The 27915-nt window shown below is 43.5% G+C and overlaps 1 protein-coding gene across 1 annotated transcript; it reads left to right on the forward strand.

The window, feature by feature from the left end:
* The first annotated feature begins 4507 nt into the window (after positions 1 to 4507).
* On the forward strand, positions 4508 to 6977 carry LOC309717850 (uncharacterized protein). The gene has a single exon (XM_082552715.1). It carries the CDS (start codon positions 5172 to 5174, stop codon positions 6969 to 6971), a length of 1800 nt encoding a protein of 599 aa, XP_082408841.1. The 5' UTR covers positions 4508 to 5171; the 3' UTR covers positions 6972 to 6977.
* Positions 6978 to 27915: the final 20938 nt, after the last annotated feature.

A 27915-nucleotide genomic window follows, 5' to 3' on the forward strand; every position in this document is an offset into this window, starting at 1 on the left:
ATTACCAACCTTTACAGCAGAGACTGATCACAAACCTCTCATCTCGATCAGAAAAAAGAACCTCAACGACATGTCACCCAGAATTCAGCGCATGATGATGGTGTTGCAGCGCTATGATTTTGAGCTGATCTACACGCCTGGGAAATATATCGTACTTGCGGATGCTTTATCCCGAGCGCCAGCACCAAGTGGTGACAGGTTAGTCAGCGCTACAGCCGAGGAGGCTGAAACACATGTAAACATGGTAACTGCCTCACTCCCAGCATCAGATGTCATGTTGCAGCAAATTGTACAGGAGACGACAAAAGATCCAGTGCTGCAGAAAGTATCCCACCTTATACAGAATGGGTGGTCAAAAGGAGTCTGTCCAGGGTTCTACTCTGTGCGAGCTGATTTATGCATGGCTAATGGGCTGGTGCTGAGACAAAACCAGATTGTCATACCGCAATCCATGCTTCAGCGTATCCATGAAGGACATCTTGGAGTGGAGAAATGTAAAAGGAGAGCGAGAGAAGCAGTTTACTGGCCAGGCATCAACAGGGATATTGAAGAGATGATACAGAAATGTGAAACATGTCTCAAACATCACTACAAACAAACAAAAGAGCCAATGCTGGCAGCAGACCTACCCACTGCACCATGGCAAAAGGTAGGCACGGATTTATTTCATCTGGATGGCAAGGACTATGTTTTGGTGATTGACTACTATTCTAATTATCCAGAAGTGGCACAGCTTTCCAGTACATCAGCACAGTCAGTCATCACACACATGAAGGGCTTTTTTGCCAGACATGGAATTCCACAGTGTGTCATCAGTGACAATGGTCCACAATATGACTGTAGAGAATTTAGTGACTTTGCAAAACAATATGGATTTCAACATATCACCTCTAGTCCCTTGTATCCCCAAGCGAATGGACAGGCAGAAAAAGGAGTCCAAATAGTAAAGAGATTGTTCAAAAAAGCAAGAGACAGTAAGACCGACCCTTACCTGGCTCTGCTAAGCTACAGAGCTTCATCCCTGGAGTGTGGGGCATCACCTGCTGAGCTACTCATGCATCGCAAGCTCCGCACCACACTTCCACACATTTCCAAGGAAAATGACAATGCACATGACAACAAGCTGACCGACAAAAGGATGAAACTCAAGCACAGACAGAAAATGAACTATGACAAAACTGCAAGGCGTTTGGAACCTCTTCAGGAAAGAGATGTGAGGATTGCAGGTCCAGATTTCTGGGACAAAAAAGCAACAGTTCTCAGCGAAGTAGGGCCCAGATCGTTTGCTGTTCAGACAGAGAATGGACAAGTGTTAAGAAGAAACCGGAGAAGTCTGTTAAAGACACAGGATGTTAAACATCAGGACACAGAGACTGGAACTGAACAACGAGGTGCTAACCCTGTTGAGCACCACAGTGAGCCTCCTTCAACTTCCCCAATGTCTGAGATACTGAGAAGGTCTACCAGACCTAAGAAACCTACAGAGAGGCTCATAGAACAAGTGTGAACTGTTGTGGTAAAGAATTGTTAAAAAATAATAATAATAAATCACAAGTAAATAACGGATAATAATTCATTTAGAATAGTAATTGTTCACACTTAATTGAGACCTACTGAGTTATGTGTTACTGACTGTTCAAGTTGTCACAGGTGAAGCGTTCTAATGTGCTTGAGGGCTGTATGGGATTCATTTGGTTCATTCTGGAAGATGTAAGGTATACATTTGGATTTATTTTGTTTGACTTGTGCTACAACTTTTGGTTATAAAAAAGAACACTACTGAATGTAGTTTGTTGCACAATTTATAACATGTTGAATGTTAGACAAGAATGTTCAGATGTTACAGAGTAACATTACTCTTTGGAATTGTGCTTATTATAATACCAACCTGTTTGGAAAGGGGATGTAATGATAGTTGCTATTGTTGAAGCTACCCACAGGGGGCGCTCTGGAATCAATAAGATATACAGAGTAGAAGAAGAAGTTATCGTGGTAGAAAGAATAATAAACAGCTAGCTGAAGCTAGCACCAGGAGCAATTCTTGATGTTTTATTCATAGAGGAATAAGAACATTACATGAACAACTTGAAAATCTTAGCTCACACAGCTGCAAAACCTGTTTGCCCAGCATGGGGATATTGAATTCTATAAGATAAAGCCATGAATACGTATATCTGAATCTTCTATCAAAAGTTACAGCTTTTTATATGAAGTTGTACAAAAACGCTGTTACATGCGCCGATATCATGTACATTTTACCAGGGCCAGTGTTGTTAGATGAGGCCATCCTGTGCTACTGGCTGAGGCCATACAAATTACACCAGGGACAGTCCTTCCTGTGAGGCCATCTTCATCCCACCAGGGCCTCTGCTGCTCATTGATGCCATCCACATTTCACCAGGGCCAGTGGTGTTGGCTAAGCCCATTCACATTACAGCAGGGTGTGTGGTGCTGACCAATACCATCCATATTTCACCAGGGACAGTGTTGTTAGATGAGGCCATCCACATTACAACATGGCCTGTGCTACTGGCTGAGGACATTTACATTTCACGAGGGCCTGTGGTCTCGGCTCAGGCCAACTACATTTCACCTGGGCCTGTGCTGCTGGCTGATACCATCCTCATTTCACCAGGGCCTGCGTTGCTGGCTCATGCCATCCACATTTCATCAGGGCGACTGTTGTTGGCTGAGGCCATCCACATTACACCAGGGACAGTGCTTCTTGTGAGGCCATCTTCTCCCCACCAGGGCCTCTGCTGCTCGTTGATGCCATCCACATTACACCTGGGCCTGTGGTGCTGACCGATATCATGCACATTTCACCAGGGTCTGTACTACTCGTTGATGGCATCCACATTACACTCGGGCCTGTGGTGCTGTCCGAAACCATCCACATTTCACCAAAGTCCAGTGTTGTTGGATGAGGCCATCCACATTACACCACTGCCAGTGCTTCCTGTGAGGCCATCATCACCACACCAGGGTGTGTGTTGCTGGCTTAGGCCATCCACATTACACCAGGGCTTATGTTGCTGGCTGATGCGATCCACAATACACAAGGGCCTGTGCTACTGGCTGAGGCCATTGACATTACACCAGGGTGTGTGGTGTTTACCAATACCATCCACATTTCACCAGGGCCACTGTTGTTGGCTGAGACCATACACATTACACCAGGGACAGTGCTTTTTGTGAGGCCATCTTCACCCCACCATGGCCTCTGCTGGTCGTTGATGCTGTTATGACCCAGGGTCATTATTTGCAGTACGGTGTTGTTATTGTTTGTATTTGTATTCAGTGTTGCTTGTTTCCAGGTGGAGGCCACCCATTGGTGGAGGAAGGAAAGAGGCCAGCTACAAAAGGGGTTGGACTGGGTCGGCGAGCAGACTTCCTGGTTTCCCGTGAGCTGTGTGTCTGGGGACCGTCGTGGTGTGTGACTGCACGGGGCTGCAATATTAATGCTGAAAAAGGGGTTGTACCTGGGCTTGGTAGCTGTAGGGGTGGGAAGCCGTTTTCTTTTATTCCCCTCTTTTCTCCTGTTTCGGGTAGGGAGACAGGTTAGAGAATTGTATTTTGTTTTGGGATCGTGGGAGGTAAGTTAGCTTTGTTTTTCTTTCTAGTGTGTTTTGTTTGTTGTTTTGGCATCGCCCACCCTGAAGCTCGCTACCTGTTCAGTAAATAAATTAACCAACTCTCGTCATTCTGCCGTGGTGTGATTTTTTTTTGTCGTTATTATGTATCGGGTTTATCTTTTTGTTGTGTTGCACCCCGGCTTCGGGCCGGTGTGTAACATAAATGGGGGCTCGTCCGTTTGAGGGATTTCGGGGTCGTTTGTGTGTAGTGGGGTTCGTGTGGGTGTGTGGGTTTTTTTTTTGTGTTTTTGGGGGTTGTTTGTGTGGGTGGCCGCGGATGGAGTTTGATGTGGATAAGTTTGCTGAGGCGCCTTCCTTGCAGCAGTTGAGTCGGTGTCGGAGGGAGGATTTGCTGCTTATTGCGGGCCGTTTTGATGTGCGAGCGCCGGCGGGGGTGAAAAAGGATGATTTGCGACAGCTTGTCACGGTGGCTTTGAGCGAGCGGGGTTTGCTGTCGAGCGTGCCGCTTGTTGGTGGGGTGGGGCGGGGCGGCTATGGAGCCGTTGGCTCCGTTGTCTGTTCCTCCTGTGGCCGCCCCCTCTGTGGCTCCTCCTGCTCCCGTGGTGGGGTCGTCGGCGGAGGAGCTCCAGTTGTTGCTCCGCATTAAGGAGGTGGAGTTAAGTAGTCACCGGTTGGAGGTAGAAGCGATGCATTTGAGGGTGAGGGCGTTGGAGTTGGAGCGCGGACCTCCACCGCGTGCCCCTGACTCTACGCCGCCCACGCCTGCGCCCTCTGTGCTCCCTGCGCCGCCGGCGCCTGGTCCCGTCCCGGCTCTCCGTCAGGATTTTGATGTTGGGAGGCACATTAAATTGGTGCCGCCCTTTTGTGAATCAGAGGTGGAGTCGTTTTTTCCTGCTTTTGAGCATGTGGCTGCCGCGTTAAAGTGGCCGGAGGAGGTCTGGGTTTTGCTGTTGCAGTGTCGGCTGGTGGGTAGGGCTCAGGAGGTGTGGGCTAGCCTGTCAGCATCTGAGAGCTTAGATTATGGTGTGGTTAAGGCTGCCGTATTGCGTGCTTTTGAGTTGGTGCCTGAAGCGTACCGTCAGAAGTTTCGGCAGTGTGTGAGGGGGGGGGATCAGACTTATGTGGAGTTTGCGCGCGAGAAGGGTTTGCTCTTTGATCGGTGGTGCCAGGCTAGTGAGGTTAAGGAGTTTGCACAGTTGAAGGAGTTGATGTTATTGGAGGATTTCAAGGGGTGTCTGCCGGAGCGGGTGGTTGTTTATTTGAACGAGCAGAAGGTCGTTTCCCTCGCGAAAGCGGCGGTTCTGGCAGATGAGTTTGCTTTGACGCACAAGAGGGGTTTTTCCCCTCCGTTACGTCGGGGTTCTAGAGTTTTGCCGGAGGTGGGGGGGGGGCGTTCTCCCCCGCTCTCGCGGCGTAGCCCTACGGTGGCCGCTGGGGACCGCCGATGTTTTTTTTTGTCATGAGCTCGGTCATCTCGTTGCTTCTTGTCCCGTGCTGAGGGCGAGGGAGGGGGCGCGGGCCGACATTTCGGGGGGGGCCGTGCAGTGTTGCTCCGCGGTAACCCGCCCTAGCTTAATGCCGGTTGGCGTCGTTCCGCGGGGGATAGATGAGGTGTTTCGACCGTTTGTTTCGACGGGGTTTTTATCGTTGTCTGGTGATGCGGGGGACCGGGTTCCAATCACCATCTTGAGGGATACAGGGGCAAAGCATTCGGTGGCGCGGCATGGAGTCGTGCCTTTCTCTCAGCAGTCGTACTGTGGTTCTGATTTGCTGGTGTGGGGTATCAAGGTGAGTCTTTTACGCATGCCTCTCCATACGGTTACTTTGACCTCGTCCTTCGTATCGGGCGCTGTGCGGGTGGGGGTTCGAGATCAGCTGCCAATTGAAGGCATTGATCTTGTTTTGGGAAATGACTTGGCCGGGGGAAAAGTGTTTCCGGCTATGCCGGAAGTTATTGAGTGTCCTACTTCGGATCGGTTATGCCAATTCCCGTCGGAGCTGGGTGACCCCACAGTTTATCCGGCATGTGTGGTTACTCGTGCTCAAGCTCGTCGCTTGGGTGGTGAGGTGGACATATCCGAAATGTTTCCGGACGGCTCTGAGCCGCATGATAGTTCTGTTCCGGGGGTAGATGGTGGGACGGCGAAGGTTTTTAGTATGGTGTCGGAGAAGGAGGCAGCAGGTATCCGCAGGTTTGTGTGTGGTCAACTCCGTGACGAGGCAGACCTGAGCACGCTGACCTTGGGAATTTTAAAAAAGAGATATCAGACACACAACAAATGTGACTCATTAAGGCCAGAAGTAGAAACTTTCATGAAACAGGTGGTGCAAGAGGAACTGATGAAAATGCAGGATAATGATGAAAGTGAAAGTGACTCAGAGACTAAGAAGCTCCAGAACAAAAGGAAAAGAGAAAATGGAAATGACGAGGTCATGAGTGAGAGTGAAGATGAATCCTGGGCAAAGAAATCACAAAATAATCATTCAAGCTCATCATCAGAATCTGAGGTTCAAGAGGACAACAAAACAGAAAGTAAAGAAAGCAGCAATGATGAAGAAAATGCCAAATCTCAAGCTGATGGTGAAGAGCCAGAGGTGAAAAAATCACAACAAAAGAGAAATGAAAATCGTCAAATTGACAGTGACGAGTCTTCTGATGAGGAACTCAGTGAGGAAAGCAACTGCAGTGACAGTCCAAAGAAAATGGTGAGAATGAACGTCGAGACAGTAACCAGCAGTAAAGATGAAGGAAGGAGAACACCACTGAGTGATGCAGGAAACGAATCAGATGGAGACTGCAAGTCAGAAACGAGTGACAAAATTAGGAGCGACGAGTCTTCTGACAGTGAAAAAGAAGATACAAAAGTGGAAGAGAAAACCAGTGACCCAGACTCAGTTTCATCACTACCTTCTTTGGAAGATGAAAAAGAAAATAAGACTGATAAAACAAATGATAAAAAGATGAAGAAGAGTGTGAAGAAAGATGAGAGCACCAGAAAACCAAAGTCTGATGACAAATCGGTGGCGAGGCTTGAACGTTATATTGCCCTCTGCGGCGTGAGGAGAAATTACAAGAAGCTGCTGGAGGACTGCCGCTCCCAGGTGGCTGTTCTGAGGAAGGAGCTTGAAGAGCTTGGTGTACATGGTCAGCCAACTATTCAGAAATGGAAAAAGGTCAGAATGAAGAGAGAGCAAGCTCAAGAACTGGCTGCTCTTGATGTTAACAACATCATTACCACACAAGGTCGACCTACACGCAGGGGTGCCTCAGCAAGTCAGAAACAACAGGACTGTCCGTCCTCTGAATATCAGCGCACTCTAAACTCGGAATCAGACAGTGATCAGGAAAACAATACCCACAGAGGTCGCAGGTAAATGTCCGAATGGGCCAACCTGCAGGGGATCATCAGTGATGACACAGACAGTGACTGATGAGTCTGGTTTCCCCCTAGGAAGTGTTCGATTTGTTTGTTTGTTTTAATGTTTTTGATACTAGGTCTAGCATCTCCCTAATGAGATGCTTGATTTTAGGTGGGGGGGTGTTATGACCCAGGGTCATTATTTGCAGTACGGTGTTGTTATTGTTTGTATTTGTATTCAGTGTTGCTTGTTTCCAGGTGGAGGCCACCCATTGGTGGAGGAAGGAAAGAGGCCAGCTACAAAAGGGGTTGGACTGGGTCGGCGAGCAGACTTCCTGGTTTCCCGTGAGCTGTGTGTCTGGGGACCGTCGTGGTGTGTGACTGCACGGGGCTGCAATATTAATGCTGAAAAAGGGGTTGTACCTGGGCTTGGTAGCTGTAGGGGTGGGAAGCCGTTTTCTTTTATTCCCCTCTTTTCTCCTGTTTCGGGTAGGGAGACAGGTTAGAGAATTGTATTTTGTTTTGGGATCGTGGGAGGTAAGTTAGCTTTGTTTTTCTTTCTAGTGTGTTTTGTTTGTTGTTTTGGCATCGCCCACCCTGAAGCTCGCTACCTGTTCAGTAAATAAATTAACCAACTCTCGTCATTCTGCCGTGGTGTGATTTTTTTTTTTGTCGTTATTATGTATCGGGTTTATCTTTTTGTTGTGTTGCACCCCGGCTTCGGGCCGGTGTGTAACAATGCCATCCACATTAAACCTGAGCCTCTGGTGCTGACCGATATCATCCACATTTCACCAGGGCCAGTGGTGTTGGCTAAGGCAATTCACATTACACCAGGGTGTGTGGTGCTGACCAATACCATACATATTTCACCAGGGACAGAGTTGTTGGCTGAGGCCATACACTTTTCATCAGGGACAGTGCTTCCTGTAAGGCCATCTTCACCACACCAGGGCCTGTACTTATGGCTGAGGCCACCCACATTTCACCAGGGCCACTGTTGTTGGCTGAGGCCATACACTTTTCATCAGGGACAGTGCTTCCTGTGAGGCCATCTTCACCACACCAGGGCCTGTACTTTTGGCTGAGGCCATCCACATTACACCAGGGCCTTTGGTGCTGGCCAATACCATCCACATTTCACCAGGGCCAGTGTTGTTGGATGAGGCCACCCGCATTACACCACTGCCAGTGCTTCCTGTTATGAAGCGCCTTGAGGCGACTTTTGTTGTGATTTGGCGCTATATAAATAAAATTGAATTGAATTGAATTGAAATTGAATGCCATCATCACCAAACCAGGGCCTGCGGTGCTGGCTGAGGCCATCCACATTACACCAGGGCCTATGCTACTCGTTGATACCAACCACATTTCACCGGGGCTTGTGATACTGGCTGATGCGATCCACGATACACAAGGGCCTGTGCTTCTGGCTGAGGACATTGACATTACACCATGGCCTGTGCTGGCTAATACCATCCACATTTCACCAGGGCCATTGTTGTTGGATGAGGCCATCCAAATTACACCAGGAACAGTGCTTGCTGTGAGGCCACCATCACCACATCAGGGCCTGTGGTGATGTCTGATATCATCCACATTACACAAGGGCCAGTGCTGCTGGCTTTCCACATTACCCAAGGGCCTGTGTTGCTGGCCGAAACAATCAACATTTCACAAGGGCCAGTGGTGTCGCTGGCTGATGCCATTCACAATACTCAAGGGCCTGTGCTACTGGCTGATGCCATCTACATTAAACCAGGGAATGTGGTTCTGGCCAATACCACCGACATTTCACCCGGGCCTGTACTGTTGGATGAGGCCATTTACGTTACACCATGTACAGTTCTTCCTGTGAGGCCATCATCACCACACCAGGGCCTGTGGTGCTGGCTGATACCATCCACATTTCACCAGGGCCTTTGGTGCTGGCTAATACCATCCACATTTAACCAGGCCCTTTGGTGCTATCCGAAACCATCCACATTTCACCAGGGCTTGTGTTGCTGGCTGATGACATCCACCACACAGAAGGGCCTGTGATACAGGCTGATGCCATCCACATTACACCAGGGCCAGTGGTGTTGGCTTAGGCCATCCAGATTTACACAACGGCCTGTGGTGCTGGCCAATACCATCTATATTTCACCAGGGCCAGTGTTGTTGGATGAGGCCATCAGCAGTACACCAGGGACAGTGCTTCCTGTCAGGCCATCATCACCACACCAGGGCATGTGGTGCTGGATGATGCCATCAACATTACACCAGGGACTGTGCTACTCGTTGATACCATCCACATTTCACCAAGGCCTGTGGTGCTAGCCAATACCATCCATATTACACCAGGGCCAGTGGTGTTGGCTGAGGACATTCACATTACACCAGGGCCTGTGGTGCTGGCTAATACCATCCACATTTCACCAGGGCCACTGTTGTTGGCTGAGGCCATACACTTTACATCAGGGACAGTGCTTCCTGTGAGGCCATCTTCACCACACCAGGGCCTGTACTTTTGGCTGAGGCTATCCACATTACACCAGGGCCTTTGTTGCTGGCCAATACCATCCACATTTCACCAGGCCCTTTGGTGCTGCCCGAAACCATCCACATTTCACCAGGGCTTGTGTTGCTGGCTGATGACATCCACAACACAGAAGGGCCTATGATACTGGCTGATGCCATCCACATTACACCAGGGCCAGTGGTGTTGGCTGAGGCCATTCACATTACACAACGGCCTGTGGTGCTGGCCAATACCATCTATATTTCACCAGGGACAGAGTTGTTAGATGAGGCCATCCACATTACACCATGGCCTGTTGTGCTACTGGCTGAGGACATTTACATTTCACCAGGGCCTGTGGTCATGGCTGAGGACAACTACATTTCATCAGGGCCTGTGGTCATGGCTGAGGACATTCACATTACACGAGGGCCTGTGGTGCTGGCCAATACCATCCACATTTCACCAGGGCCAGTGTTGTTGGATGAGGCCATTCACGTTACACCAGGGCCTGTGGTGCGAGCCAATACCATCCACATTACACCAGGGCCAATCTTGTTGGCTGATGCCATCTACATTCACCAGACCAGGGCCTGTGCTGCTAGCCATCAAAATTACCCAAGGGCCTGTGTTGCTGGCCGAAAACAACCACATTTCACCAGGGCCTGTGGTGCTTGCTAATACCATCAACATTTCACCAAGGCCAGTGTTGTTTGCTGAGGCCAGGGACAGTGCTTCCTGTGAGGCCATCTTCACCACACGAGGGCCTTTGCTGCTGGCTGAAACCATTCAAATTACACCAGGGCCTCTGGTGCTGGCCAAAACCATCCACATTTCACCAGGGCCACTGTTGTTGGCTTAGGCCATCCACATTACACCAGAGACAGTGATGCCGCCTTCTACCATCCACATTTCACCAGGGCCATTGTTGTTGGATGAGGCCATCCAAATTACACCAGGGACAGTGCTTCCTGTGAGGCCATCATCACCACACCAGGGCATGTGGTGCTGGATGATGCCATTGACATTACACCAGGGCCTGTGCTACTCGTTGATGCCATCCACATTACACCAGGGCCTGTGTTGTTGGCTCAGGCCATCCACATTACACCTCTGCCAGTGCTTCCTTTGATGCCATCATCACCAAACCAGGGCCTGTGGTGCTGGCTGATGCACAAAGCACAAAACACAAGGGCCTTTACTACTGGCTGAGGATATTCACATTACACCAGGGCCTGTGGTGCTGGCCAATATAATCCACATTTCACCAGGGCCACTGTTGTTGGCTGAGGCCATACACATTACACAAGGGACAGTGCTTCCTGTGAGGCCATCTTCACCACACCAGGGCCTCTGCTACACGTTGATGCCATCCACATTACACCTGGGCCTGTGGTGCTGACCGATATCATGCCTATTTCCCCAGGGCCACTGTTGTTGGCTTAGGCCATCCACATTACACCAGAGACTGTGCTTTCTGTGAGGCCATCATCACCACACCAGTGCCTGTGGTGCTGGCTGATACCATCCACATTACAAAAGGGCCTTTGCTGCTAGCCTTCCACATTACCCAAGGGTCTGTGTTGCTGGCTGATGCCATTCACAATACTCAAGGGCCTGTGCTACTGGCTGATGCCATCTACATTGCAGCAGGGCCTGTGGTGCTGGCCAATACCATCGACATTTCAACAAGGCCAGTGTTGTTTGCTGAGGCCACCCACATTACACCAGGGACAGTGCTTCCTGTGAGGCCATCTTCACCACACGAGGGCCTGTGCTGCTGGCCTAAGCCATTCAAGTTACACCAGGGCCTCTGGTGCTGGCCAACACCATCCACATTTCACCAGGGCCACTGTTGTTGGCTTGGGCCATCCACATTACACCAGAGACTTTGATACTGGCTTCTACCATCCACATTACACGAGGGCCTGTGCTTCCTGTGAGGCCATCTTAACCCTACCAGGGCCTTTGATGCTCGTTCATGCCATCCACTTTAGGGCCTGTGATGCTGGCCGATATCATGCACATTACACCAGGGCCAGTGGTGTAAGCTAAGGCCATCCACATTACACCAGGGTGTGTGGTGCTTACCATACCATCCATATTTCACAAGGGCCAGTGTTGTTAGATTATGCCAACCACATTACACCAGGTCCTGTGCTGCTGGCTGAAGCCATCCACATTGCACCGGGGCCATGGGGTTGGATGAGGACATTAACATTACACCAGGGACTGTGTTGCTGGCTGAGGCCATTCACATTGCAGTAGGGCCTGTGCTGCTGGCTGAGGCCACATATATTTCACGACGTCCTGTGTTGACGTCAGATGCCATCCACAATACACCAGGGCCAGTGATTTCTGTGAGGCCATCTTCAATAGACCAGGGTCTGTGCTGTTTGCTGATGCCATCGAAAATACACCAGGGCCAGTGATTCCTGTGAGGACATCTTCACCAGACCAGGGCCTGTGCTGCTAGCCATCAAAATTACCCAAGGGCCTGTGTTGCTGGCCGAAAACAACCACATTTCACCAGGGCCTGTGGTGTTGCTGGATGAGGCCATTTACAGTACACAAGGGCCTGTGCTACTGGCCAATACCATCCACATTACACCAGGGCCAGTGGTGTTGGCTGAGGCCATCCACATTACACAACATCATTTGGTGCTGGCCAATACCATCCACATTTCACCAGGGACAGTGCTTCCTGTCAGGCCATCATCACCACACCAGGGCATGTGGTGCTGGATGATGCCATCAACATTACACCAGGGACTGTGCTACTCGTTGATGCCATCCACATTTCACCAGGGCCAGTGTTGTTGGCTCAGGCCATCCACATTACACCACTGCCAGTGCTTCCTGTGATGCCATCATTACCAAACCAGGGCCTGTGGTGCTGTCTGAGGCCATCCACATTACACCAGGGCCTGTGCTACTCGTTGATACCAACCACATTTCACCAGGGCTTGTGTTACTGGCTGATGCGATCCACAATACCCAAGGGCCTGTGTTGCAGGCCGAAAACATCCACATTTCACAAGGGCCAGTGGTTTTGCTGGCTGATGCCATTCACAATACTCAAGGGCCTGTGCTACTGGCTTATGCCATCTACATTACACCTGGGCCTGTGGTGCTAGCCAATACCACCGACATTTCACCAGGGACAGTGTTGGTAGATGAGGCCATCCACATTACAACAGGGCCTGTGCTACTGGCTGAGGCCATCCACATTATACCACGGCATGTGCTCCCTGTGAAGCTATCGTCACCACACCAGGGCCTGTATTGCTGGCTTAGGCCATTCACATTGCACCAGGGCTAGTGCTCCCTCTGAGGCCAACTTCACGACAGCAGGGCCTGTGCTGCTGTCTGAGGTCATATACATTTCACAAGAACCTGTGTTGCTGGCTGATGTGATCCACATTACACAAGGGCCTGTGCTACTCGTTGATGCCATCCACATTAAACCAGGGCCTGTGGTGCAGGCCGAAACCATCCACATTTAACCAGGGCTTGTGTTGCTGGCTGATTCGATCCACAATACTGTGCTACTGGCTGATGCCACCCCCATTACACCAGGGCCAGTGGTGTTGGCTGAGGAAATACACATTATACCAGGGACAGTGCTTCCTGTGAGGGCATCTTCACCACAACAGGGCCTGTGCTACTGCCTGAGGCAGACTACATTTCACCAGAGCGCATGTTGCCGGCTGAGGCCATCTACATTTCAAGAGGGCCTGGCTGCTGTCTGAGGCCATCCACATTACACCATGGCCTGTGCTTCCTGTGAGGCCATCTTCACCACACCAGGGCCTGTACTGTTGGATGAGGCCATCCACATTACACCAGGTACAGTTCTTCCTGTTTGGCAATCATCTCCAAACCAGGGCCTGTGGTGCTGGCCAATATAATCCACATTTCACCAGGGCCACTGTTGTTGGCTGAGGCCATACATTTTACACAAGAGACAGTGCTTCCTGTGAGGCAATCTTCACCACACCAGGGACTCTGCTGCTCGTTGATGCCATCCACATTACACCTGGGCCTGTGGTGCTTACCGATATCATGCACATTTCACCAGGGTGTGTGGCGCTGACCAATACCATCCATATTTCACCAGCGACAGAGTTGTTAGATGAGGCCATCCAAATTTCAACAGGGCCTGTGCTACTGGCTGAGGACCTTCACATTAAACCAGGGCCTGTGGTGCAGGCCGAAACCATCCACATTTCACCAGGGCTTGTGTTGCTGGCTGATGCGATCCACAATACACAAGGGCCTGTGCTACTGGCTGATGCCATCCCCATTACACCAGGGCCAGTGGTGTTGGTTGAGGACAACTACATTTCATCAGGGCCTGTGGTGTTGGTTGAGGACAACTCAACTACCACTGACATTTCTCCCGTTGAGGCCAACTTCACGACAGCAGGGCCTGCGCTGCTGTCTGAGGTCATGGTAAATGGCCTGCGCTTTTCTAGTCCCTAAGGACCCCAAAGCGCTTTACACTACATTCAGTCATTCACCCATTCAGACACACATTCACACACTGACGATGGCAAGCTACATTGTAGCCACAGCTGCCCTGGGGCGCACTGACAGAGGCGAGGCTACCGGACACTGGCGCCACCGGGCCCTCTGACCACCACCAGTAGGCAAACACGGGGTTAGTATCTTGCCCAGGGATATTTGCCCACCGACCTTCTGATTAGTGGCTGACCTGCTCTGCCACCTGAGCTACAGCCACACCATACATTTCACCAGAGCCTGTGTTGCTGGCTGATGTGATCCACATTACACAAAGGCCTGTGCTACTCGTTGATACCATCCACATTAAACCAGGGCCTGTGGTGCAGGCCGAAACCATCCACATTTCACCAGGGCTTGTGTTGCTGGCTGATGCGATCCACAATACACAAGGGCCTGTGCTACTGGCTGATGCATTCCCCATTATACCAGGGCCAGTGGTGTTGCCTGAGGACATTCACATTACGCCAGGGCCTGTGGTGTTGGCCAATACCATCCACATTTCAACAGGGCCACTGTTGTTGGCTGAGTCCATACATTCTATAAGATAATCTTAGCTCAAACGGCTGCAAAACCTATTTGCCCAGCACGGGGATATTGAGTTCTATAAGATAAAGCCATAAACATGTTTGTCTGAGTCTTCTATCAAAAGTTACAGCGATTTATATGAAGTTGTACGAAAACGCTTTATTTCGCCAAGACAATGCGTTTCTCACTGTTACATGCATTTGAATGGGAAACTCGCCTGAAACAAAGTATAGGTTTTCATTATGTGAATAATTTGAAAATCTTAGCTCAAACAGCTGCAAAACCTGTTTGCTCAAAACGGGGATATGGAATTCTATAAGATAAAGCCATAAATATGTATTTCTGAGTCTTCTATCAAAAGTTACAGCTGTCTTTATGAAGACCATTAAAAACGCTTTATTTCACCACGTTGGTGCGTTTCTCGCTATTACGCACATTTGAATGGAGTTCTCGCCTGAAACAAAGTATAGGTTTTCATTATGTGAATAATTTTAAAATCTTAGCTCAAACGGCTGCAAAACCTGTTTGCCCAGCACGGGGATATTGAGTTCTATAAGATAAAGCCATAAACATGTTTGTCTGAGTCTTCTATCAAAAGTTACAGCGATTTATATGAAGTTGTTCAAAAACGCTTTATTTCGCAGAGACAATGCGTTTCTCACTGTTACATGCATTTGAATGGGAAACTCGCCCGAGACAAAGTATAGGTTTTCATTATGTGAATAATTTTAAAATCTTAGCTCAAACGGCTGCAAAACCTGTTTGCCCAGCACGGGGATATTGAGTTCTATAAGATAAAGCCATAAACATGTTTGTCTGAGTCTTCTATCAAAAGTTACAGCGATTTATATGAAGTTGTACGAAAACGCTTTATTTCGCCAAGACAATGCGTTTCTCACTGTTACATGCATTTGAATGGGAAACTCGCCTGAAACAAAGTATAGGTTTTCATTATGTGAATAATTTTAAAATCTTAGCTCAAACGGCTGCAAAACCTGTTTGCCCAGCACGGGGATATTGAGTTCTATAAGATAAAGCCATAAACATGTTTGTCTGAGTCTTCTATCAAAAGTTACAGCGATTTATATGAAGTTGTACAAAAATGCTTTCTTTCGCCAAGACAATGCGTTTCTCACTGTTACATGCATTTGAATGGGAAACTCGCCGGACAAAAAGTAATTTTCATTTTGTGAATAACTTGAAAATCTTAGCTCAAACAGCTGCAAAACCTGTTTGCTCAAAACGGGGATATGGAATTCTATAAGATAAAGCCATAAATATGTATTTCTGAGTCTTCTATCAAAAGTTACAGCTGTCTTTATGAAGACCATTAAAAACGATTTATTTCACCACGTTGGTGCGTTTCTCGCTATTACGCACATTTGAATGGAGTTCTCGCCTGAAACAAAGTATAGGTTTTCATTATGTGAATAATTTTAAAATCTTAGCTCAAACGGCTGCAAAACCTGTTTGCCCAGCACGGGGATATTGAGTTCTATAAGATAAAGCCATAAACATGTGTTTCTGAGTCTTCTATCAAAAGTTACAGCGATTTATATGAAGTTGTACAAAAATGCTTTATTTCGCCAAGACAATGCGTTTCTCACTGTTACATGCATTTGAATGGGAAACTCGCCTGAAACAAAGTATAGGTTTTCATTATGTGAATAATTTTAAAATCTTAGCTCAAACGGCTGCAAAACCTGTTTGCCCAGCACTGGGATATTGAGTTCTATAAGATAAAGCCATAAACATGTTTGTCTGAGTCTTCTATCAAAAGTTACAGCGATTTATATGAAGTTGTTCAAAAACGCTTTATTTCGCAGAGACAATGCGTTTCTCACTGTTACATGCATTTGAATGGGAAACTCGCCCGAGACAAAGTATAGGTTTTCATTATGTGAATAATTTTAAAATCTTAGCTCAAACGGCTGCAAAACCTGTTTGCCCAGCACGGGGATATTGAGTTCTATAAGATAAAGCCATAAACATGTTTGTCTGAGTCTTCTATCAAAAGTTACAGCGATTTATATGAAGTTGTACGAAAACGCTTTATTTCGCCAAGACAATGCGTTTCTCACTGTTACATGCATTTGAATGGGAAACTCGCCTGAAACAAAGTATAGGTTTTCATTATGTGAATAATTTTAAAATCTTAGCTCAAACGGCTGCAAAACCTGTTTGCCCAGCACTGGGATATTGAGTTCTATAAGATAAAGCCATAAACATGTTTGTCTGAGTCTTCTATCAAAAGTTACAGCGATTTATATGAAGTTGTTCAAAAACGCTTTATTTCGCAGAGACAATGCGTTTCTCACTGTTACATGCATTTGAATGGGAAACTCGCCCGAGACAAAGTATAGGTTTTCATTATGTGAATAATTTTAAAATCTTAGCTCAAACGGCTGCAAAACCTGTTTGCCCAGCACGGGGATATTGAGTTCTATAAGATAAAGCCATAAACATGTTTGTCTGAGTCTTCTATCAAAAGTTACAGCGATTTATATGAAGTTGTACGAAAACGCTTTATTTCGCCAAGACAATGCGTTTCTCACTGTTACATGCATTTGAATGGGAAACTCGCCTGAAACAAAGTATAGGTTTTCATTATGTGAATAATTTTAAAATCTTAGCTCAAACGGCTGCAAAACCTGTTTGCCCAGCACGGGGATATTGAGTTCTATAAGATAAAGCCATAAACATGTGTTTCTGAGTCTTCTATCAAAAGTTACAGCGATTTATATGAAGTTGTACAAAAATGCTTTCTTTCGCCAAGACAATGCGTTTCTCACTGTTACATGCATTTGAATGGGAAACTCGCCGGACAAAAAGTAATTTTCATTTTGTGAATAACTTGAAAATCTTAGCTCAAACAGCTGCAAAACCTGTTTGCTCAAAACGGGGATATGGAATTCTATAAGATAAAGCCATAAATATGTATTTCTGAGTCTTCTATCAAAAGTTACAGCTGTCTTTATGAAGACCATTAAAAACGCTTTATTTCACCACGTTGGTGCGTTTCTCGCTATTACGCACATTTGAATGGAGTTCTCGCCTGAAACAAAGTATAGGTTTTCATTATGTGAATAATTTTAAAATCTTAGCTCAAACGGCTGCAAAACCTGTTTGCCCAGCACGGGGATATTGAGTTCTATAAGATAAAGCCATAAACATGTTTGTCTGAGTCTTCTATCAAAGGTTACAGCGATTTATATGAAGTTGTACGAAAACGCTTTATTTCGCCAAGACAATGCGTTTCTCACTGTTACATGCATTTGAATGGGAAACTCGCCTGAAACAAAGTATAGGTTTTCATTATGTGAATAATTTTAAAATCTTAGCTCAAACGGCTGCAAAACCTGTTTGCCCAGCACGGGGATATTGAGTTCTATAAGATAAAGCCATAAACATGTTTGTCTGAGTCTTCTATCAAAAGTTACAGCGATTTATATGAAGTTGTTCAAAAACGCTTTATTTCGCAGAGACAATGCGTTTCTCACTGTTACATGCATTTGAATGGGAAACTCGCCCGAGACAAAGTATAGGTTTTCATTATGTGAATAATTTTAAAATCTTAGCTCAAACGGCTGCAAAACCTGTTTGCCCAGCACGGGGATATTGAGTTCTATAAGATAAAGCCATAAACATGTGTTTCTGAGTCTTCTATCAAAAGTTACAGCGATTTATATGAAGTTGTACAAAAATGCTTTATTTCGCCAAGACAATGCGTTTCTCACTGTTACATGCATTTGAATGGGAAACTCGCCTGAAACAAAGTATAGGTTTTCATTATGTGAATAATTTTAAAATCTTAGCTCAAACGGCTGCAAAACCTGTTTGCCCAGCACGGGGATATTGAGTTCTATAAGATAAAGCCATAAACATGTGTTTCTGAGTCTTCTATCAAAAGTTACAGCGATTTATATGAAGTTGTTCAAAAACGCTTTATTTCGCAGAGACAATGCGTTTCTCACTGTTACATGCATTTGAATGGGAAACTCGCCCGAGACAAAGTATAGGTTTTCATTATGTGAATAATTTTAAAATCTTAGCTCAAACGGCTGCAAAACCTGTTTGCCCAGCACGGGGATATTGAGTTCTATAAGATAAAGCCATAAACATGTTTGTCTGAGTCTTCTATCATAAGTTACAGCGATTTATATGAAGTTGTACGAAAACGCTTTATTTCGCCAAGACAATGCGTTTCTCACTGTTACATGCATTTGAATGGGAAACTCGCCTGAAACAAAGTATAGGTTTTCATTATGTGAATAATTTTAAAATCTTAGCTCAAACGGCTGCAAAACCTGTTTGCCCAGCACGGGGATATTGAGTTCTATAAGATAAAGCCATAAACATGTTTGTCTGAGTCTTCTATCAAAAGTTACAGCGATTTATATGAAGTTGTTCAAAAACGCTTTATTTCGCAGAGACAATGCGTTTCTCACTGTTACATGCATTTGAATGGGAAACACGCCCGAGACAAAGTATAGGTTTTCATTATGTGAATAATTTTAAAATCTTAGCTCAAACGGCTGCAAAACCTGTTTGCCCAGCACGGGGATATTGAGTTCTATAAGATAAAGCCATAAACATGTTTGTCTGAGTCTTCTATCAAAGGTTACAGCGATTTATATGAAGTTGTTCAAAAATGCTTTATTTCGCAGAGACAATGCGTTTCTCACTGTTACATGCATTTGAATGGGAAACTCGCCCGAGACAAAGTATAGGTTTTCATTATGTGAATAATTTTAAAATCTTAGCTCAAACGGCTGCAAAACCTGTTTGCCCAGCACGGGGATATTGAGTTCTATAAGATAAAGCCATAAACATGTTTGTCTGAGTCTTCTATCAAAAGTTACAGCGATTTATATGAAGTTGTACGAAAACGCTTTATTTCGCCAAGACAATGCGTTTCTCACTGTTACATGCATTTGAATGGGAAACTCGCCTGAAACAAAGTATAGGTTTTCATTATGTGAATAATTTTAAAATCTTAGCTCAAACGGCTGCAAAACCTGTTTGCCCAGCACGGGGATATTGAGTTCTATAAGATAAAGCCATAAACATGTGTTTCTGAGTCTTCTATCAAAAGTTACAGCGATTTATATGAAGTTGTACAAAAATGCTTTCTTTCGCCAAGACAATGCGTTTCTCACTGTTACATGCATTTGAATGGGAAACTCGCCGGACAAAAAGTAATTTTCATTTTGTGAATAACTTGAAAATCTTAGCTCAAACAGCTGCAAAACCTGTTTGCTCAAAACGGGGATATGGAATTCTATAAGATAAAGCCATAAACATGTGTTTCTGAGTCTTCTATCAAAAGTTACAGCGATTTATATGAAGTTGTAAAAAAATGCTTTCTTTCGCCAAGACAGTGTGTTTCTCACTGTTACATGCATTTGAATGGGAAACTCGCCTGAAACAAAGTATAGGTTTTCATTATGTGAATAATTTTAAAATCTTAGCTCAAACGGCTGCAAAACCTGTTTGCCCAGCACGGGGATATTGAGTTCTATAAGATAAAGCCATAAACATGTTTGTCTGAGTCTTCTATCAAAAGTTACAGCGATTTATATGAAGTTGTTCAAAAACGCTTTATTTCGCAGAGACAATGCGTTTCTCACTGTTACATGCATTTGAATGGGAAACTCGCCCGAGACAAAGTATAGGTTTTCATTATGTGAATAATTTTAAAATCTTAGCTCAAACGGCTGCAAAACCTGTTTGCCCAGCACGGGGATATTGAGTTCTATAAGATAAAGCCATAAACATGTTTGTCTGAGTCTTCTATCAAAAGTTACAGCGATTTATATGAAGTTGTACGAAAACGCTTTATTTCGCCAAGACAATGCGTTTCTCACTGTTACATGCATTTGAATGGGAAACTCGCCTGAAACAAAGTATAGGTTTTCATTATGTGAATAATTTTAAAATCTTAGCTCAAACGGCTGCAAAACCTGTTTGCCCAGCACGGGGATATTGAGTTCTATAAGATAAAGCCATAAACATGTTTGTCTGAGTCTTCTATCAAAAGTTACAGCGATTTATATGAAGTTGTACAAAAATGCTTTCTTTCGCCAAGACAATGCGTTTCTCACTGTTACATGCATTTGAATGGGAAACTCGCCGGACAAAAAGTAATTTTCATTTTGTGAATAACTTGAAAATCTTAGCTCAAACAGCTGCAAAACCTGTTTGCTCAAAACGGGGATATGGAATTCTATAAGATAAAGCCATAAATATGTATTTCTGAGTCTTCTATCAAAAGTTACAGCTGTCTTTATGAAGACCATTAAAAACGCTTTATTTCACCACGTTGGTGCGTTTCTCGCTATTACGCACATTTGAATGGAGTTCTCGCCTGAAACAAAGTATAGGTTTTCATTATGTGAATAATTTTAAAATCTTAGCTCAAACGGCTGCAAAACCTGTTTGCCCAGCACGGGGATATTGAGTTCTATAAGATAAAGCCATAAACATGTGTTTCTGAGTCTTCTATCAAAAGTTACAGCGATTTATATGAAGTTGTACAAAAATGCTTTATTTCGCCAAGACAATGCGTTTCTCACTGTTACATGCATTTGAATGGGAAACTCGCCTGAAACAAAGTATAGGTTTTCATTATGTGAATAATTTTAAAATCTTAGCTCAAACGGCTGCAAAACCTGTTTGCCCAGCACTGGGATATTGAGTTCTATAAGATAAAGCCATAAACATGTTTGTCTGAGTCTTCTATCAAAAGTTACAGCGATTTATATGAAGTTGTACGAAAACGCTTTATTTCGCCAAGACAATGCGTTTCTCACTGTTACATGCATTTGAATGGGAAACTCGCCTGAAACAAAGTATAGGTTTTCATTATGTGAATAATTTTAAAATCTTAGCTCAAACGGCTGCAAAACCTGTTTGCCCAGCACGGGGATATTGAGTTCTATAAGATAAAGCCATAAACATGTGTTTCTGAGTCTTCTATCAAAAGTTACAGCGATTTATATGAAGTTGTACAAAAATGCTTTATTTCGCCAAGACAATGCGTTTCTCACTGTTACATGCATTTGAATGGGAAACTCGCCTGAAACAAAGTATAGGTTTTCATTATGTGAATAATTTTAAAATCTTAGCTCAAACGGCTGCAAAACCTGTTTGCCCAGCACGGGGATATTGAGTTCTATAAGATAAAGCCATAAACATGTTTGTCTGAGTCTTCTATCAAAAGTTACAGCGATTTATATGAAGTTGTTCAAAAACGCTTTATTTCGCAGAGACAATGCGTTTCTCACTGTTACATGCATTTGAATGGGAAACTCGCCCGAGACAAAGTATAGGTTTTCATTATGTGAATAATTTTAAAATCTTAGCTCAAACGGCTGCAAAACCTGTTTGCCCAGCACGGGGATATTGAGTTCTATAAGATAAAGCCATAAACATGTTTGTCTGAGTCTTCTATCAAAAGTTACAGCGATTTATATGAAGTTGTACGAAAACGCTTTATTTCGCCAAGACAATGCGTTTCTCACTGTTACATGCATTTGAATGGGAAACTCGCCTGAAACAAAGTATAGGTTTTCATTATGTGAATAATTTTAAAATCTTAGCTCAAACGGCTGCAAAACCTGTTTGCCCAGCACTGGGATATTGAGTTCTATAAGATAAAGCCATAAACATGTTTGTCTGAGTCTTCTATCAAAAGTTACAGCGATTTATATGAAGTTGTTCAAAAACGCTTTATTTCGCAGAGACAATGCGTTTCTCACTGTTACATGCATTTGAATGGGAAACTCGCCCGAGACAAAGTTTAGGTTTTCATTATGTGAATAATTTTAAAATCTTAGCTCAAACGGCTGCAAAACCTGTTTGCCCAGCACGGGGATATTGAGTTCTATAAGATAAAGCCATAAACATGTTTGTCTGAGTCTTCTATCAAAAGTTACAGCGATTTATATGAAGTTGTACGAAAACGCTTTATTTCGCCAAGACAATGCGTTTCTCACTGTTACGTGCATTTGAATGGGAAACTCGCCTGAAACAAAGTATAGGTTTTCATTATGTGAATAATTTTAAAATCTTAGCTCAAACGGCTGCAAAACCTGTTTGCCCAGCACGGGGATATTGAGTTCTATAAGATAAAGCCATAAACATGTTTGTCTGAGTCTTCTATCAAAGGTTACAGCGATTTATATGAAGTTGTACGAAAACGCTTTATTTCGCCAAGACAATGCGTTTCTCACTGTTACATGCATTTGAATGGGAAACTCGCCTGAAACAAAGTATAGGTTTTCATTATGTGAATAATTTTAAAATCTTAGCTCAAACGGCTGCAAAACCTGTTTGCCCAGCACGGGGATATTGAGTTCTATAAGATAAAGCCATAAACATGTTTGTCTGAGTCTTCTATCAAAAGTTACAGCGATTTATATGAAGTTGTTCAAAAACGCTTTATTTCGCAGAGACAATGCGTTTCTCACTGTTACATGCATTTGAATGGGAAACTCGCCCGAGACAAAGTATAGGTTTTCATTATGTGAATAATTTTAAAATCTTAGCTCAAACGGCTGCAAAACCTGTTTGCCCAGCACGGGGATATTGAGTTCTATAAGATAAAGCCATAAACATGTGTTTCTGAGTCTTCTATCAAAAGTTACAGCGATTTATATGAAGTTGTACAAAAATGCTTTATTTCGCCAAGACAATGCGTTTCTCACTGTTACATGCATTTGAATGGGAAACTCGCCTGAAACAAAGTATAGGTTTTCATTATGTGAATAATTTTAAAATCTTAGCTCAAACGGCTGCAAAACCTGTTTGCCCAGCACGGGGATATTGAGTTCTATAAGATAAAGCCATAAACATGTGTTTCTGAGTCTTCTATCAAAAGTTACAGCGATTTATATGAAGTTGTTCAAAAACGCTTTATTTCGCAGAGACAATGCGTTTCTCACTGTTACATGCATTTGAATGGGAAACTCGCCCGAGACAAAGTATAGGTTTTCATTATGTGAATAATTTTAAAATCTTAGCTCAAACGGCTGCAAAACCTGTTTGCCCAGCACGGGGATATTGAGTTCTATAAGATAAAGCCATAAACATGTTTGTCTGAGTCTTCTATCAAAAGTTACAGCGATTTATATGAAGTTGTACGAAAACGCTTTATTTCGCCAAGACAATGCGTTTCTCACTGTTACATGCATTTGAATGGGAAACTCGCCTGAAACAAAGTATAGGTTTTCATTATGTGAATAATTTTAAAATCTTAGCTCAAACGGCTGCAAAACCTGTTTGCCCAGCACGGGGATATTGAGTTCTATAAGATAAAGCCATAAACATGTTTGTCTGAGTCTTCTATCAAAAGTTACAGCGATTTATATGAAGTTGTACAAAAATGCTTTCTTTCGCCAAGACAATGCGTTTCTCACTGTTACATGCATTTGAATGGGAAACTCGCCGGACAAAAAGTAATTTTCATTTTGTGAATAACTTGAAAATCTTAGCTCAAACAGCTGCAAAACCTGTTTGCTCAAAACGGGGATATGGAATTCTATAAGATAAAGCCATAAAAATGTGTTTCTGAGTCTTCTATCAAAAGTTACAGCGATTTATATGAAGTTGTACGAAAACGCTTTATTTCGCCAAGACAATGCGTTTCTCACTGTTACATGCATTTGAATGGGAAACTCGCCTGAAACAAAGTATAGGTTTTCATTATGTGAATAATTTTAAAATCTTAGCTCAAACGGCTGCAAAACCTGTTTGCCCAGCACGGGGATATTGAGTTCTATAAGATAAAGCCATAAACATGTTTGTCTGAGTCTTCTATCAAAAGTTACAGCGATTTATATGAAGTTGTACAAAAATGCTTTCTTTCGCCAAGACAATGCGTTTCTCACTGTTACATGCATTTGAATGGGAAACTCGCCGGACAAAAAGTAATTTTCATTTTGTGAATAACTTGAAAATCTTAGCTCAAACAGCTGCAAAACCTGTTTGCTCAAAACGGGGATATGGAATTCTATAAGATAAAGCCATAAAAATGTGTTTCTGAGTCTTCTATCAAAAGTTACAGCGATTTATATGAAGTTGTACGAAAACGCTTTATTTCGCCAAGACAATGCGTTTCTCACTGTTACATGCATTTGAATGGGAAACTCGCCTGAAACAAAGTATAGGTTTTCATTATGTGAATAATTTTAAAATCTTAGCTCAAACGGCTGCAAAACCTGTTTGCCCAGCACGGGGATATTGAGTTCTATAAGATAAAGCCATAAACATGTGTTTCTGAGTCTTCTATCAAAAGTTACAGCGATTTATATGAAGTTGTACAAAAATGCTTTATTTCGCCAAGACAATGCGTTTCTCACTGTTACATGCATTTGAATGGGAAACTCGCCTGAAACAAAGTATAGGTTTTCATTATGTGAATAATTTTAAAATCTTAGCTCAAACGGCTGCAAAACCTGTTTGCCCAGCACGGGGATATTGAGTTCTATAAGATAAAGCCATAAACATGTTTGTCTGAGTCTTCTATCAAAGGTTACAGCGATTTATATGAAGTTGTACAAAAATGCTTTATTTCGCCAAGACAATGCGTTTCTCACTGTTACATGCATTTGAATGGGAAACTCGCCCGAGACAAAGTATAGGTTTTCATTATGTGAATAATTTTAAAATCTTAGCTCAAACGGCTGCAAAACCTGTTTGCCCAGCACGGGGATATTGAGTTCTATAAGATAAAGCCATAAACATGTTTGTCTGAGTCTTCTATCAAAAGTTACAGCGATTTATATGAAGTTGTAAAAAAATGCTTTCTTTCGCCAAGACAGTGTGTTTCTCACTGTTACATGCATTTGAATGGGAAACTCGCCCGAGACAAAGTATAGGTTTTCATTATGTGAATAATTTTAAAATCTTAGCTCAAACGGCTGCAAAACCTGTTTGCCCAGCACGGGGATATTGAGTTCTATAAGATAAAGCCCTAAACATGTTTGTCTGAGTCTTCTATCAAAAGTTACAGCGATTTATATGAAGTTGTAAAAAAATGCTTTCTTTCGCCAAGACAGTGTGTTTCTCACTGTTACATGCATTTGAATGGGAAACTCGCCTGAAACAAAGTATAGGTTTTCATTATGTGAATAATTTTAAAATCTTAGCTCAAACGGCTGCAAAACCTGTTTGCCCAGCACGGGGATATTGAGTTCTATAAGATAAAGCCATAAACATGTGTTTCTGAGTCTTCTATCAAAAGTTACAGCGATTTATATGAAGTTGTACAAAAATGCTTTATTTCGCCAAGACAATGCGTTTCTCACTGTTACATGCATTTGAATGGGAAACTCGCCTGAAACAAAGTATAGGTTTTCATTATGTGAATAATTTTAAAATCTTAGCTCAAACGGCTGCAAAACCTGTTTGCCCAGCACGGGGATATTGAGTTCTATAAGATAAAGCCATAAACATGTTTGTCTGAGTCTTCTATCAAAGGTTACAGCGATTTATATGAAGTTGTACAAAAATGCTTTATTTCGCCAAGACAATGCGTTTCTCACTGTTACATGCATTTGAATGGGAAACTCGCCCGAGACAAAGTATAGGTTTTCATTATGTGAATAATTTTAAAATCTTAGCTCAAACGGCTGCAAAACCTGTTTGCCCAGCACGGGGATATTGAGTTCTATAAGATAAAGCCATAAACATGTTTGTCTGAGTCTTCTATCAAAAGTTACAGCGATTTATATGAAGTTGTAAAAAAATGCTTTCTTTCGCCAAGACAGTGTGTTTCTCACTGTTACATGCATTTGAATGGGAAACTCGCCCGAGACAAAGTATAGGTTTTCATTATGTGAATAATTTTAAAATCTTAGCTCAAACGGCTGCAAAACCTGTTTGCCCAGCACGGGGATATTGAGTTCTATAAGATAAAGCCCTAAACATGTTTGTCTGAGTCTTCTATCAAAAGTTACAGCGATTTATATGAAGTTGTAAAAAAATGCTTTCTTTCGCCAAGACAGTGTGTTTCTCACTGTTACATGCATTTGAATGGGAAACTCGCCTGAAACAAAGTATAGGTTTTCATTATGTGAATAATTTTAAAATCTTAGCTCAAACGGCTGCAAAACCTGTTTGCCCAGCACGGGGATATTGAGTTCTATAAGATAAAGCCATAAACATGTGTTTCTGAGTCTTCTATCAAAAGTTACAGCGATTTATATGAAGTTGTACAAAAATGCTTTATTTCGCCAAGACAATGCGTTTCTCACTGTTACATGCATTTGAATGGGAAACTCGCCTGAAACAAAGTATAGGTTTTCATTATGTGAATAATTTTAAAATCTTAGCTCAAACGGCTGCAAAACCTGTTTGCCCAGCACGGGGATATTGAGTTCTATAAGATAAAGCCCTAAACATGTTTGTCTGAGTCTTCTATCAAAAGTTACAGCGATTTATATGAAGTTGTAAAAAAATGCTTTCTTTCGCCAAGACAGTGTGTTTCTCACTGTTACATGCATTTGAATGGGAAACTCGCCTGAAACAAAGTATAGGTTTTCATTATGTGAATAATTTTAAAATCTTAGCTCAAACGGCTGCAAAACCTGTTTGCCCAGTACGGGGATATTGAGTTCTATAAGATAAAGCCATAAACATGTTTGTCTGAGTCTTCTATCAAAAGTTACAGCGATTTATATGAAGTTGTTCAAAAACGCTTTATTTCGCAGAGACAATGCGTTTCTCACTGTTACATGCATTTGAATGGGAAACTCGCCCGAGACAAAGTATAGGTTTTCATTATGTGAATAATTTTAAAATCTTAGCTCAAACGGCTGCAAAACCTGTTTGCCCAGCACGGGGATATTGAGTTCTATAAGATAAAGCCATAAACATGTTTGTCTGAGTCTTCTATCAAAAGTTACAGCGATTTATATGAAGTTGTAAAAAAATGCTTTCTTTCGCCAAGACAGTGTGTTTCTCACTGTTACATGCATTTGAATGGGAAACTCGCCCGAGACAAAGTATAGGTTTTCATTATGTGAATAATTTTAAAATCTTAGCTCAAACGGCTGCAAAACCTGTTTGCCCAGCACGGGGATATTGAGTTCTATAAGATAAAGCCATAAACATGTGTTTCTGAGTCTTCTATCAAAAGTTACAGCGATTTATATGAAGTTGTACAAAAATGCTTTATTTCGCCAAGACAATGCGTTTCTCACTGTTACATGCATTTGAATGGGAAACTCGCCTGAAACAAAGTATAGGTTTTCATTATGTGAATAATTTTAAAATCTTAGCTCAAACGGCTGCAAAACCTGTTTGCCCAGCACGGGGATATTGAGTTCTATAAGATAAAGCCATAAACATGTTTGTCTGAGTCTTCTATCAAAGGTTACAGCGATTTATATGAAGTTGTACA

This window comes from Aulonocara stuartgranti, assembly GCF_965226115.1.
Source record: "Aulonocara stuartgranti genome assembly, chromosome: 11".
Taxonomy (NCBI): Eukaryota; Metazoa; Chordata; class Actinopteri; order Cichliformes; family Cichlidae; genus Aulonocara; species Aulonocara stuartgranti.

What these genes read in the sequence shown, in the direction of transcription:
- LOC309717850 (XM_082552715.1), top strand. Translation starts at nt 5,172, where the DNA reads ATGCCGGTTGGCGTCGTTCCGCGGGGGATAGATGAGGTGTTTCGACCG.